The 15,989-nt window shown below is 36.6% G+C and overlaps 2 protein-coding genes across 2 annotated transcripts in view; both read left to right on the forward strand.

The window, feature by feature from the left end:
- Positions 1 to 697: 697 nt before the first annotated feature.
- The window catches only part of LOC145666052 (uncharacterized), a 39,460-nt gene continuing 24,168 nt past the window's right edge, over positions 698 to 15,989 (forward strand). The window contains exons 1-3 of the mRNA XM_081733150.1: positions 698 to 2,072; positions 11,519 to 11,730; positions 12,092 to 12,451. Of these exons, the coding sequence (XP_081589276.1) occupies positions 11,523 to 11,730; positions 12,092 to 12,451 (568 nt within the window). The 5' untranslated portion in view covers positions 698 to 2,072; positions 11,519 to 11,522. The remainder of the gene's footprint in view (positions 2,073 to 11,518; positions 11,731 to 12,091; positions 12,452 to 15,989) is intronic.
- On the forward strand, positions 8,956 to 11,497 carry LOC145666544 (uncharacterized). Its single transcript, XM_081733857.1, has one exon. The coding sequence runs from the start codon at positions 8,956 to 8,958 to the stop codon at positions 11,086 to 11,088; it is 2,133 nt and encodes a 710-aa protein (XP_081589983.1). The 3' UTR covers positions 11,089 to 11,497.

Here is a 15,989-nt window from a genome sequence, read left to right on the forward strand (position 1 = left end):
GTGCACAAGTGCATTAGCATGGATGAAGCACACATTTATATAACACTGCTTAAGCCGCTATGTGCACATGTGCGTTTGCTTAGATGAAGCACACGCACATAACCCGTGATTAAGAAGTGCATGTGCAAATATGCATTCGCATGGATGAAACGAACATTTATATAACCCGTCCTTAAGCCGTTATATGCACATGTGCATTTGTATAGATGAGGCATACGTAGATAACCCGTGATTAAGAAGTGCACGTGCACATGTGCATTATCATGGATGAAGCACAGATGTGTATATCACGTGCTTAAGCCGTTATATGCACATATGCAGTTGTGTGGATGATGCACACGCACATAACCCGTGATTGAGAAGTGCATGTGCACATGTGCATTAGCATGGATGAAACACACTTTTATATAACCCGTGCATAAGCCGTGATATGCACATGTGCATTTGCGTAGATGAAGCGCACGCACATAACATGTGACTAAGTTATGTATGTGCACATGTTCACTTGCATGGATGAAGCACACATTTATATAACCCGTGTTTAAGCCGTTTCGTGCATATGTGCATTTCCGTAGAATAGGCACACGTACATAACCAGTGGTTAAGAAGTGCACGTGCACATGTGCACTAGCATGGATGAAAAACGCATTTATATAACCCGTCATTAAGCCCTTATATGCACATGTGCATTTGTGTAGATGAGGCATACGTACATAACCCGTGATTAAGAAGTGCACGTGCACATGTGCATTATCATGGATGAAGCACAGATTTGTATATCACGTGCTTAAGCCGTTATATGCACATATGCATTGTGTGGATGATGCACACGTACATAACCCGTGATTGAGAAGTGCATGTGCACATGTGCATTACCATGGATGAAACACACATTTATATAACCCGTGCATACGCCGTGATATGCACATGTGCATTTGCGTAGATGAAGCGCACGCACATAACATGTGACTAAGTCATGTATGTGCACATGTTCACTTGCATGGATGAAGCACACATTTATATAACCCGTGTTTAAGCCGTTTCGTGCATATGTGCATTTCCGTAGAATAGGCACACGTACATAACCAGTGGTTAAGAAGTGCACGTGCACATGTGCACTAGCATGGATGAAAAACGCATTTATATAACCCGTCATTAAGCCGTTATATGCACATGTGCATTTGCATAGATGAGGCACACGTACATAACCCGTGATTAAGAAGTGCACGTGCACATGTGCATTATCATGGATGAAGCTCAGATTTGTATATCTCGTGCTTAAGCCGTTATGTGCACATATGCAGTTGTGTGGATGATGCACACGCACATAACCCGTGATTAAGAAGTGCATGTGCACATGTGCATTAGCATGGATGAAGCACACATTTATATAACCTGTGCTTAAGCCGTTATGTACACATGTGCATTTGCGTGGATGCAGTACACATTTATATAACCCGTGCTTAAGCCGTTGTGTGCACATGTGCATTTGCACAGCTACTGCACATGTGTATGACACATTCGTAATACCGTGCAAGTGTATTTAGTTTCATTCTGCTAATATTTACATTAAATATGGCTATAGTATTTTTAATTGAAAGTTCAATTTTTTAAAAATTATTATATTACTCATTCTAAATAAACAATATAATGTAACCTGCATTTTTCGAAGGCTTAAGTACATTCGAATAAATATTCAATCAGATAAATCGACACGCTATAAATAGGCTCTCTCAGTAGCATAAAAAATGTGCAGTGTTCGCTTTGATGTAATAAATGACGTGAGAACCGAATAGACATGTGTCTGATTATATACATACAAAAAGATATGTAAATATAATAATCTTAATAAGATTATTATTGTTTGGAAGTAAAATATTATTTTTCTCTATTCGTTATTAATTTAATTTTTATTTCGAATCACGCATGCGCACTGGTTGGAGCTGTACAGCTGTACACGTGTATTAGCCATGCACGGCGCGCTTATTTGTGTGGTCGGGTACGAGCTGTGGTGTGGTGGTGTTTGTCCAATGTTGTTGAAGGCGAAGAATTCAACATTATATTATAATCAGGTGAGTGATGAACTTAATTTTACTGTAATTTGTAAAATTTAATAAAGCACCCGTTTAAATAATAAAATTGGTGTTAATGTTGCCGTATACACATGCATCCTGTTCTTCTCAAGCAGTATTTATTAGTTGACATTTTATGTTTTTGGAGGGGACAGATGAATAGAATAGAATAATTTTATTGTCGTTAAACAACATTTGTTGCACGGTAATAGTATACATGCAAACCCCCTGATCTGCGTTTCTTCTGTGTTCTATTACCACTTCTACATGAAATACCATAAATTTTCTACGTAGTGCAATAGTAAGAAGTATCCATGTGCACAAGACATGCGATATGCGTTAAATCCAGTGATGTAATGGGGCGTATACGGGAGTATACGGCGTATACCCACCTACAATTTTTGCAGTCCAACGTATACTCACCTTAAATTTATGACAGAATGAGCATATATTGGGGTGCGTATACGCCAAATAGTCTTCCGTATATGCTAAACTTTTGAAAACGATCGAGCGTATACATACCAAAAATTATAGCATTACACCACTGGTTAAATCCCCCTTCCTCCACACACACATAGTCATAGATAAAGTACAAAGGCACTACACATGCAGATATGAAGTACAGGTACGTTCATTATTATTTCCGTATCAGTCGATGAGTAAATAAAAGTCGCTTTACCCCCTTCGTAAGTTCGTACATACTCACTGAATAATCCCTAAAAATATGAGCGTCCTGCTCCTTCGGAAACTGAAACCGCAGCTTCATATATACTATATCCCACAGCTGTTTGAATAAGCCAATATTTACAGTGTTTCTCAGTTTCTATTACACATACCACGATTTCTGTAGGTAGAAGATTATACATCTTCATCGCAGTGTATTTATAACTCTTTTGTGTTTTACTTAACCTGAAATATGGTGTATCGAGGTCATCTCCGTATCTTGTGTTATAGCAATGAATTTTATTTCGGGTACTGATATTTTCCAAGTTTTCTTTAATATACATGAGACAGCTATAGATATACATTGAAGGCACTGTCATGATTTGCATCTCTTTAAAGAAAGATCTGCAAGAGTCATTATCACGTAGTCCTTTTAACATGAAATAAATTATGCATACATAACCCTACATTTGAAAGGAGGTAGTGTTCCAACGGCAGAACCTCCGAGATAATTTACAATCAAATCAAGGTATGCTAGTATCAATACCAAATCCAGAATGGGAATTAGGGGTAATAGTTAAAATAGGGAAGGTTCTAGATTACTGGTCCCCCATATAGATTAGTAGCTGGGTAGGTTTCTTTCTGTACTAAGTTTATGCATTTAACTTATACAGTATTGCCGAGCGAGCGTTAGCGAGTGAAGGCGGGTTAGAACCCCGCAGGGCACGTTGTTTTCTGTCTTTATTACTGCTCAATGGGAAGGGACCAGTAATCAAGAACCTTGCCGTTAAAATAGAACCTGATCGTATGCATGTATTTTTCTTGAGCCATCTTTTAAGAAAGGTATAAAGGCATTACTCGAGCAAACGGTTCTATGAAATTTACACGCATTTATTGCATTTTCCGGTTTCTTTTTGCAGAACATGCACTAAATGAGGAGCTAATGCATAAACCACGAACCAACTTGTCTAGGTGGCCACTAAAAAGCACGAATGCTATCTAACCGAATCAGGGCAGGAGCGCAGCAGGAGGCCCGAGCGGATCAAAGGGGTGCGTTCGTAGGGAGCAGGCGGGTCAGCAACAAGGGCATACGCATAAACGAGGATAGTGAAAACATACATTAAATATCTGCAATAATTTTTACCTTCAAAAGCACTTATATAATAGTAGTAATTCTTAATTTCAAAATGGCTTCACTGCTTTCCCGCGTACAAATGGTCTGCTGCGAGGAGAAATTCGTATGCTCTGAATTTTTACTTTTCTACACTTACCATGACGCTTGAAAAACTATAATACGACGCTCTTTATCACACGTATCGACGCTCTCTAATCGTATGCTTACATTATATCTATCGCAGTCGTCCATTGCTAACACGAACGGAACTTTCCCGCAGTTTATTTTCACCTTCTTCGCATTCTTGTATTCTTCCGCTTCAGTAAATAGTTACATGTAGAATACGTTCACTACCATTGAAAATGTATTTCAATATGATATCCACTGACAGAAATTACTTATATTTACACTCTGCTTCTTTTACGAAAAGTGTTTCACATCGTATTTTACCTATAAATTTTGTTTTCGGTAGAACCGCCTGCTCGAGTGAACCCATACAAGCATTTTTTTGAAGACCTTACTGCAACATGCAATATTTAAAAAGGATATCTGAATATAGATCGAATTGATTCAGGATATAGCTTAAGGGCAACTCTTTACTGTAGGTCTCACATGTAACATCTCCACTGTGACTTACTTCACAAAAGATAACTCGGCGAGGCAGGGTTGGTTTAAACCAGCTGGTTTTTCAGAGAAAAAAAATGGTTTAAACAAGAAAAAAAAAAGAAAAATGTTTAAATCGTGTGAACTTTATGGTGACGTTTCCACATATCAAACCATCCGCATTACGTTTATCTACTTTTCACCTTTTAATCGAGGGGTCCCGTGTTCAATTCTCGGTCCATCTTTCAGGTGTAAAGCAAGTAGCAATTCGAGGTGTCTCTTTAAGCGAAAGTCTTCTCCGTGATAACGTTGGTATTTCATAAGGAATTTAAGCCTAAACATACGAAATGAAACCAAGTTATATATTTCTACTTGTTTTATAAAGAAGCCAAGGCTGCTTAAACATATTGATAGAAATTGGCAAAATTTATCAACTGCCTACGTAGCTTCCAACATCAGCTTGGATTTCACTTTGTTTTAATTTTATTGAATATCTACATACCCAATTTTTAATTTAATACCTCAGTTTTAGCCTAGTGATTATGATATGTTGACCTTCAAATTTTACACACAAATACATTTAAATAACAGGATTTTCCCAATGGAGTTTCCCGATTTATATATATAATTCTGTATAATGTTTTTACTTGTGTAACTGTTTGTCTTTTAGTCCTTCTGAAATGACTCTTGACCAGGGATGGCCACAAAGTTCCGGTTCCAGAACCGGTTCTTAGGAACCGGTTTCAGACTTGGATCCGAAAGCCCCCAAAGACCCGTAAAGGAGCCACAAATTTCACCTTCAAAACACTGCAAAGAGGACCATGCGCTTGTGCTCTGCCCGCCCAAACTCTCTTGTGCCCCCAGAAAAAAATTTTGGTCCACCAGTTTTTTTTTGTTTTTATTTTGGTCCACCAGTGTTTTTTGTTTTTATTTTGGTCCACCAGTGAGTGTTTAGCCAAATGAGTTGGCCAATTTGCCTGTTTAACCATTAAGTTTGCCAGTTACCCAGTTAATTTAGCTAAATGAGACAAGCGGCCGCCACCTGGGTGCCTGCCTGTCGCTTCCACCATTTCATCTAGCACACTGTTCACAGCCTTCCAGCAGCTCGTGTTTAGTGTAGGGATCGTCACAAAGTTTCGGTTCCAGACCTGGATCCGAAAACCCAGTTCCAGAACCGGTTACAGACCTGGATCCGAAGAACCGGTTCCGGACCTGGATCCGAAAAACCGGTTGTTGAACCGGATCTTCTAGAACCGGATCCGTTCAGACCCGAAAAACTGTTCCAACAGGAACCGGTTCTGGCCATCCCTACTCTTGACAATTATAGCTATTAACAAGCAAGCTTATGTAAAGATCAGTACAACGTATTTTTATCAAGAGTCCTTCGTGAGTGAGTCGGCAATCACATTTGTGACCAGTTAACCCCGGTTTCGTGTCCAAATGGACAATTTCTCTTGGATGTCTTTGAAGCTAGAACAGCTGGGGGATAGCCCAGTGCCTAGAATAGATAACTTGGTTTCAAATTTTATGCCCGAATGCAATCTCTTTGTCAAACCAAGGACCATGGGAGGGGGACCTCTCATAATTTGTACGTGAGAGATACTGGCGACCATCATTTTTGTATTGGCGAGTGAGTCTGACTTTGAAATTTTGCGCCCTGTTGTCTGTTATGCTATTGTCATTTTCTCTCTCTCTCTCTCTCTCTCTCTCTCTCTCTCTCTGTAATAATGCACGAAATTTGCACTTCACAAAAAAATCAAAGCTCTGTTCAGTCATGTCTTTAACCCGTTATGTAGATTCTTACAAAAAATAAAGTAGTACGAGAAAAAGCACAATCTTATCAAAAAAGAGCTGAGTTTGAATGATTTATGAGTGTTATCTAGTTAGGATATTTTTTCCTTCACTGCTATTAAATTTTTCATAGTCACTTATGAATCTTTGTAAATAGTGAATTGAAAAAATGAAATGAAATCTTTGAGTTTTACGTCCCACGGTTATGCCGGTTAGGCTAAAGGAGACGGTGATAATGAGAGATGAGTAAAATGGTGGAATGAAGAAAGTGGGAGAAAACGGGAGTACCCCGAGAAAACCCACGAGCACGGTGTTTGTCCACCACAAAGCTCACTTGGCGGGGGCTGGGATCGAACCCGGGACCCCAAGCACCAGAGGTGAACGCTCTACCACTGAGCCACCGCGCCTCCCAAATAGTGAATTGAAACTAAATTGTCCACAATAATGTAAATGGATTGTGTGTGCTAGATTTGACTTTAAAACTTGTTTTGAGAACACACAAAATTTAAATTTGAACATATTACAAATGTGATTTGACGCGAAATAACTGTGTAGTAATATGTAAGAATGATATGGTAAAAATTGAAGTGTTTCCTTTCATAATACTTTCATTTTCTTAAATGTGGGAAACTAGGTCGTATCTACATACTATAATTTTTCCGCTATTTTTGGAAACTAATAGGAAGTTTTTAATTATGTATACGACAAACGCCATGAGATATTTATTATTTGTCCACACGGGCCAGTTAATTTATATATATTAGTATGGCGCTAAATACGTTGTACAACTGTTAGGTGTTACACTACCGAAAACGTGAGAAAATTAACTTTAAGGATCCATGGCTCCAGTACTATGGGACCAATCGTGGTCGGGTCAAAGCGTCACATAGGAACTAGTATGTGTCCTATCCAAATATCCACGTTTCAGAATCGTGCGGCATTTGCGCATCAATTTCTGTACAGGCAGTTGATTAGTACTTCAAATTTCCGGAGCATTTCCGAAATGCCTCTCTAAGCTTTAATGCGCAAATGCCGCACGATTCTGAAACATGGATATTTGAATAAGGCACACACTAGTTCCTAAGTGATGTTATGCAGGGCTCCCAGCTGTCCTATTTTCCTATTTTTTCTTATTTTTTTGGAAATGTGTGTATATTTGTCCTATATTTTAATCTTTTCCTATATTTTTAGTGATTGCATTATTAAAAATACAAGCCAAAGACAGTTCCAGTGATGATTTAAGTTGCTACATATTAGCAATATGCTAAATAAGTCATAGCATTTTTTAAGGGACAAGTCACTAATCCTCACTATTACTTTTTTTTAAGAAATTTGCTCTTTACTATCCTCCTCTGTTCATTTTTTTTTCTGTTTCCTATGTGCTTATTCTTCCTCAATGAAGCTTAGCTGAGGAACCTTACCGTGCTCCAGACTCTTGTAACGCAAGCTGTGTTAGCATTTTCTTTCAGCAGTGTGTGCAGCAGTATTGTTTCGGCATTAAGGTGTGTTGGTATTCACCAACATATCCCAACGTCTTCCAATATTGCTGTACATAATATGCAAGGTCCACACGCGTCCTGGAAACCCTGGAAATAAAAGTGTTTCGTAAAAACGTCCTGAAAAGGTCATGGAATGCAGAAAAATAGTGAAAATCCTGGAAATGCCCTGGAAATTATTTATGAAATGGAAATGTCCTAAAATTTGTTGTATAACAGTTGTTAGAAATGTGTATATATAATTTGCAGGGCTATGAAGAATAAAATGCTGTTATATTATTTATTTTAGAGGGAAATACATTGATCAAATAATTCAATATTTAATTAGATTCAAGTATTTCATTACACAGTTATTTTTTATAATAAACATTGCTTTGTTTAGTAACTTTTTTTTTGTTCAAGTTATTTAGATAGCAAAGCTAATATGAACCAGCTATTTATATATCAAATCATTTATTTCAATCATTTTTTTTTTCAAAACAATAGCAGGTCTACTAAAGTAAGACTATCCATGGCTTTGGATTGATTATTTTAACAAAAGAAACACTGATCAAAGCTTAAAACACACTTTATTTTAAATTATAATAACTGTTTCGGATATCTAACATATCCTTCTTCAATATGGAAAATAAATGAAAATAAAGGTCTACTAAGCTTAATAAGTAAAATGTTGTATATGCTCTTATTCTGTATTAATCTAAATCGTGTTTCCAGTTGCTCACTGGAGTGAAGGGTGGCCTTTTCTTACAATACATTTATTTATTTATTTTCGCTTCAGAGCACAATGTTCTATTGTATAAACCAAACTGTTCTATTTTATAAACCAAATTGTCCTATATTTTTTCAATGTCCTGCTTGGAGGGCTGTGTTATGACCCGACCACGATCGGTCCCATAGTAGTGGAGCCACGAATCCTTAAAGTTAATTTTCTCGCGTTTTCAGCAGTGTTCAACACCTAAATGATGCATTTTTCGCCCTATGTTTATTGGAACTTTTTCTTTATTTTGCTCTCAGGAATCACCCCTCTGCTTTTGTACAACGAATTTAGCGCCATATTTTGTATATATATATATATATATATATATATATATATATATATATATATATATATATATATATATATATATATATATATATATATATAATGTTTTCTTATTAATATCCATTATGTTATGCTTGTTTTCTTCTAGTTGCTTTTTCTTCCTTAACAGGCACAATGTTGCGAAAGAACTTCACTGATTTGTCTCGTTCTGGGAAGAAACGGAGGCTGGAAAAAATAAACTCAATTGATTTCCCTCTTTCTTGTACGACGCAAAATATTGAAAGTGTTGCCTCCAATCTACAACAGAATATTCTGGAACCTGCAGAATTTCATAACCAGCCTTCAACTTTAACCCGTCATTCACAGACAGATAACTTTGAAGCACTTTTGCCTTCTATTACGAATGATTCATTTCCCGAATTCTACCACCATGATTTGTGTGATATCAGTTCTCAAACCCAGTCTCTCTGCCAGTCTGATTCATCTCACTCAGAGAAATCCAAAGATAGTGATTCTGATTCTCAATACAATGATTTCGTTGTGAATAATGAATCTACATTTATGAAAGAAAAGCTGATTGAATGGGCAATTCAATACAAAATACATCAAGGGGCACTTACAACTCTTCTCTGTATACTGAAAGCACACAAATGCTTTACTGCCTTGCCTTCAGATGCCAGAACTCTATTATCCACTCCCAGAAGTGTTGCTATTCATGCGATTGAACCGGGTAATTACTGCCATATCGGTTTATCTGTGTTTCTGGAAAAAATTTTAGAGAAAAAGACTGAAAATTATATTTCTCTCTTGGTTGGTATTGATGGGCTCCCATTATTCAGAAGCAGTAGAGGAGAATTTTGGCCCATTCTTGTGTCTATTTCCAACACACCAACCTTAAAGTCAGTTGTGTTTCCTGTGGGAATATACTATGGAAAGGGCAAACCTCAAAGCTGCGCAGAGTTTCTTCACAAATTTATTGTGGAAATAGTACATTTAATTGAAAATGGAATGTTAATTGGAGATAAACTAATAAAAGTTGTAATAAGTGGTTTTGTTTGTGATGCCCCAGCAAAATCATACATTTTGGGAACGAAAGGACATACAGGCTATTCTTCATGTACTCGGTGCAAGGAAGTGGGTGTCTGGTGTGATAATAGATTGGTATTTCCACACTTGAATGGTCGACCAAGAACACACGAAGGCTTCTTGCAACAAGAAGATGAGGACTTTCATCGTGCACTTTCCCCTTTGGTACAGATTCCAGGCTTAGATTTCATTAAGAGTTTCCCTTTAGATTACATGCATGTTGTATGTCTCGGCGTAATGCGAACGTTACTTTTTAATTGGGTTTTCGGTGCTGCTCCACAGAAATTCCCAGCGAGAATTCAAAATGCAATCTCATCATCGCTTATATCAGTTTCAAAGAATATCCCATGCGAATTCAGCAGAAAACCTAGAAGTTTAAGTGAATTGAAAAACTGGAAGGCAACGGAATACAGGCTATTTTTGTTATACACTGGTCCTGTGATATTATCAAAAATACTACAATATGAATATTTGAACATTTATAGACACTTCTTAAGTCTTTCAATCTCAATGACTATATTATTAAGTCCTCAGTTGTGCTTTCGTTATCAACAATATGCAAAAGATCTTCTGATTCATTTTGTTAAAATGACGAAGCAAATTTATGGATCCAGACTTCTAACACACAATTTCCATGCTCTATTACACATTTCTGATGATGTTACAATCTTTGGGGCTTTGGACAATTGTAGTAGCTTTCGCTTTGAGAACTTTTTGCAGTTCTTTAAGAAACAGATTCGAAAGGGTGAGAAACCTTTATCACAGGTTGCTAAAAGACTTGGAGAAATTATCCATTCGGGTAAGTGGTATAATTCATCTTCACAAAATTTTCCAAAATTCACTGCTCCACATTCTCTTGGTCCCATAATAGAAGGATGCGATTCTGCTCTGCAGTTTAAACATGTTGCATTTGAGTCCTACAGAATAAGTACTTCCCCTCCAGACTCGTGTTGCCTTTCATCAGATGGAAGTATTGTTGTGGTAAAAAACATTGTTTATTCTAAAAATTCTGAATCTTTTGTTATATTATGTCAGAAATTTGAGGACAGAAAAGACTTTTTCAAAGATCCATTTTCTTCAAGCTCCAGTTTTGGAATTTATAGTGTTAGTAGATTGTCAGACCATTTATTTGAGATACCCATTTCTCAAATCTCTCAGAAAATGATACTGATTTCTCATGGTTCCTCTCAGGTTGTATTTTCACTTATACATACATGTTAATGTAGGTAAATCATAAGGCCACTTTATTTACAAAGTTATTTGCTCAGAAAAAAAAATATATTTTTACTCTTCCCTTAGTACTTCTCTAAGATTTTGTTTATAATTTTCCTAGGTTTATTTCTTTTAACTTTTTCAAATTTTTTATATGTTTATTTTTTAGCGTACATATTCCTTTAACTGTAATGGTCTTGCAAGATGTTTGTCATAACCAATTTCTCACGTCATGTCTTGCTGGGTAATAGATTTCTCACTTGTATTTTTCGTTCATTATAGCAGTTTTGTTACTTATACGAATTTTAACGAGTGCAAAATGAAAATCAAATCTTTTATTGGATGTGTGAAACTTCAATTTGTAATCTGCATATACAAGTGTATTAAAAATAAATTTCAGTAATAGTTTTTACTTTTTTCTGGGCTTATTTATTTAAAGGAAGATGACTTTCAAGAATTATGCTCTTGTAAAATTTATTGAAGAGGATGATGCACTTGGAATTATAGCAGGCCTGTGGATACACGAGAGTGGCACATCTTGTAAATACCCGAATGTTCGTTCCAATGATAGCTTGTATAAGCTTCTAAAGAAATTATCTCCTCCAGAGGATGATTGGGCTCCATGCGCAATTAAAATTCTAAAGGAGTATGGTAAGCCACCTTTGCCATTTTTTTCAAGACATTTATTTAATCTTGTAAATTTATATCTGTGAATCTTCCAGATGTTATTTCTAAATCGCTGCGTTTTCCTAAACATGACATTTAAGAAAATTGTGACATATCAAAACTAAAACTTGGCTTAATTATTTTACATTGAATGTGCTTTTTACATTTCCAATAACTAATATTGAATGTGAGGAAAGAAACTTTAAATCATCGTTGAGCAAGGAATTTATTTCGTTTCACTTTAATTCTACATTGAATACTAATGTGAATTCATAGAGTATTTCAGCAGAAGCCTTTGTCTTTTCGTACTTTACAAATAGCGTCTCTCTCTCTCTTCATTCATCAGATACATTGGAGAAAGCAAGGCAGCATTTGAGTAAAGCAGAAGAGACCTCTCATCTTGAATCAGATGAGGAGGAATACAGTAGACTCAGAAAGAGAAAGTTGAAACAAGTGATTTTACCTGGGGAAAGTTCTTCTGATGATCATGAGGGATTCTTGATGCGAGAATCAGTAAATGTAAAGAAAATAGATATTCCCTATCCAACTCCACCAAACTCTTCTAGCACAGCAGAGGAAGCACGTGCCTGTAACTTTCCTCACTCTGGTGATGCAGACCAAGTATCTGCTTCAAGTGGTACACCTGCAAACTGCTTCACATCCTCAGAGAGAAGTAAGAGTGACCGTTCATCTTCAATATGTGAAGGTTAGTTCAAAGTTTTATTTATTTTTTGGAGCGTCAAGCTTTTTCTAAAAGTACGTAAAGCTCGCGGTTCTCATGTATTCCGCAAATACAATGGGCTAGTTATATTTAAGCTGCTCATACTTAAAGGCTAATTAATTATATTTTTCATCCCATTTAATTAGCCTGTCAAGCTGTGCTTACGTATATTTCATCAAGTTACCTTGATGTAGCTTGGCTCAAACAATGGAGCACAATCGTAAAAAAAAAAAAAAAAAAAAAAAAGTTGAAATGTCTTACAAATTAGAAAGTATGTCTTCGTATATATTTTATTACGATCTTGTAACTTTTAAACCAATAGACACGAAGCACTAAAATTTTGCACCCTTAAAATATCGGCAAGGAACGGAATTTGACATTGTAGCTAATACCACCAGACTAAGTGTTACCAGCCCAACATAAAGTTACATTTTTGATGTGGCACTACGTCAGCTTATTATAAATTTCAAATCTACATACAAAATCAAAACATTCAATTCTGCATTTTTTGTTCAGTGTTGCAAACTAAGGATGCTACGATGTCACAATAAATCCGAAAACATCTCAATTTTGGTGGTCTGTAGAACCGTAACAATGGAAATGAAATGGGTGGGGCAGTGCACATCGGAAGTTCGTTAATGTAGAATTCTATGATCAGGATATGGCGTCTTTCTAATAAACAAATCAGTTAAAAGGAATTAAAAATTTGATCATTTTCTAAGGGCTTTATTTCGAAAAAGTGTTGAGATAAGTATCGTTGATTATGATGGTTACATATTTTAAAAATAATGCCGTTTATAGCAATTTGATATATTAAACCGTTCCGGAGATATAATGATTGTTGTTAAATTTGACGATACATCTTAAAATGACGTAGTTGCAAGAGTTTTAAAATGAGCGTTGCTTTTCTTAGTTTCTTTGACACTTAACCAATAGTTTCTGGCAGCTGTTACTAATACAGGTTCTTGCGATTTCATGATTTTTAGCAGTATTGTCAACTTTATTTATGATATTTCCCGAACGATTAGAAATATACAATTGCTGTAAACGGCATTATGATCTTTAGATACTTTTGGAAAGAATCTACGTAATTAGATGTGATACTTATCTCAGCACTTTTTCGAAATAAAGCACTTTGAAAGAAGTCAAATATTTAATTCCCTGTAACTTTGTTTCTGTTCATTAGAAATGCGCCATATCCTGATCGCAGTATTCTACAGTAACGTACTTCCGACGTGCATTGTCCCATCCGTTTCACTTGCGTTGTTACTGTTTTGGGGGCCTCCAAGGTGGTTTTTTTTTTTTGACACTGTAGCGTCCTTAGTTTGCAACACTGAACAATAAGTACGGTATTTTGTGTTTTTATTGTGTATATGGGTTTGAAAATTGTAATTACCTGAGGTAGTGCTATTTGGAAAAAAAGTACGTTTATGTTGGGTTGGTAACACTGTTAGTCTGGTGGTATTAGCTAGTATGTCAAATTGTCACCCTGCCGGTATTTTAAGGGTGCAAAATTTCAGCGCTTCTTGTCTATTAGTTTAAAAGTTACAAGAGCCTAACAAGAAATGAACCACCCTATATCTACCTATCTATAGGGAGTACAAATTACTTCAGTTACAAAAGATGTCTCTGGCTGTTTCATAGTGATAGTTTCTTTCGGTGGTTTCAGAGGTTAGACATCTGTCAGTACTTTTCAGTTTATAATGCTTTGTTTGTTGGGATTCATGCAAAACCCCGATTGTCACTGTTGAATATGGGAACTTCTGTGGTAACTGAGCAGCATTTGGGGGAGGTGTTAAGTTTTCTGCTTTAATTGAAAGAAAAGTGCAGCTGAAGTGCATCGAATTCTTGTAGAAGTTTATGGTAACAATGGTCCAACTGATAAATCATGTAGGGATTGGTTTCGACGTTTCAAGAATGGTGATCTCAACGCTGAAGACAAGCCTCACTCTGGACGGCCATGACAAGTCGAAGACAAATAATTAGAGGGATTACTCGATGAAGATCCGAGTCAAACGCAAGAGGAACTTGCAGAATCATTAGGAGTTACGCAACAAGTAGTTTCCGTATAGCTGAAATCCATGGGAATGATTCAAAAGCAAGGCAGTTGAATGCCTTATGAACTGAAACCGAGAGACGTTGAAAGGCGATTTTTCACTTGTGATTCAAAGACAATAAAAAAAGGGTTTTTACATCGGATTGTTACTGGGGATTTTATATCGCATGTCAATCGCTGCCGTTGACCTCAACATCAATGCCAAAGCCAAATATTCATGGTTCGAAGGTAATGCTGTCTATCTGATGGGACCAAAAGGTGTTGTCTACTATGAGCTGCTACAACCTGCGATTTCATTACGGGTGATTGGTATAGGCTACAATTGATTCGTTTGAGCCACGCATTACGAGAAAAACGGCCGGAATACGAGCAAAGACATGGACAAGTTATTCTTCTGCATGATAATGCTAGGCTTCATGTCGCAAAAGTTGTGAAAACTAACTTGGAATCCTTCAAGTGGGATATTTTACCGCACCCGCCGTATTTCCCAGGGGTGGATAACTTAACGTAACTGTAACGTAACGAAAATAGTTCTCTGTAACAAAATTATTGGTTATTTAATGTAGGTAGGTACAAGGTATAACACCAATTTTTGTTACGACACCGTAACGTTATTCGAGCATGTAACGTTATTGTACCGTAACTAATTGAAGGAACGAATCTGTTTCGGGTATTCCTTTCACGCTTGGTGGGAGAAAATCAACAACTGGTACCAGCTGAATGAGATTCTTTCCTCTGCGGGTATCTAATGGAACGAAAATGTGTGGAACAGAAGCTATTTCGTTACAAAGACTATTTGCCACACGAGTAACACAGATGAACAGACAGGTTTGGTAAAGGTATTGTGTTCATCAGTTACAGATCTTATCAGATCTTTGGATAGTTCCTCGGACATGGTATCAATTGTATTGTTCTTCAGAGGGTGACACTGAATTTCGTTCTTCAGGTGGTGATTCATATGTTGTTATTGCAAATATGAAGTAGAGACAGGGAGAAAAAAGACATCGATTTCTGTGAATATCATAGGAGGAAGTCAGTCACATACAAGGAAAAAGGCAGGTGGAAGGGGATAGCAGGGTCAGGGGGAAGCACAGAGTGAGACAAAAGTAGCAAAGGGGAGGGAAAATAGACAATCTCTTTCATTCTTCATCTTGCTTTGTTTTCATAGCGCTCTTCGCTGTCCACAACAAGAGTAGGATTAATTTATGTAAGAACTGTTCCATGAATGGTGGGCGCAAGCCTCTGAAAATCATATTAGTATTATTAAAACAAAGCCCACAAAATAGCTAGGAAATTGTGTGATGCATGGCCACGTCATTGGCTATCAATCTGCATTAATTTTTGGATATTTCACCGTTGTTTGCTGATTCTTAATCCAGGCACATCCCCAATTTGTTCACTATATTGAATCAAACTATATTATTATTATTATTATTATTATTATTATTATTATTATTATTATTATTA

Source organism: Thermobia domestica, chromosome 12 (assembly GCF_964235325.1).
Source record: "Thermobia domestica chromosome 12, izTheDome1.hap1.1, whole genome shotgun sequence".
NCBI classification, from domain to species: domain Eukaryota; kingdom Metazoa; phylum Arthropoda; class Insecta; order Zygentoma; family Lepismatidae; genus Thermobia; species Thermobia domestica.

What these genes read in the sequence shown, in the direction of transcription:
- LOC145666544 (XM_081733857.1), top strand. Translation starts at nt 8,956, where the DNA reads ATGTTGCGAAAGAACTTCACTGATTTGTCTCGTTCTGGGAAGAAACGG.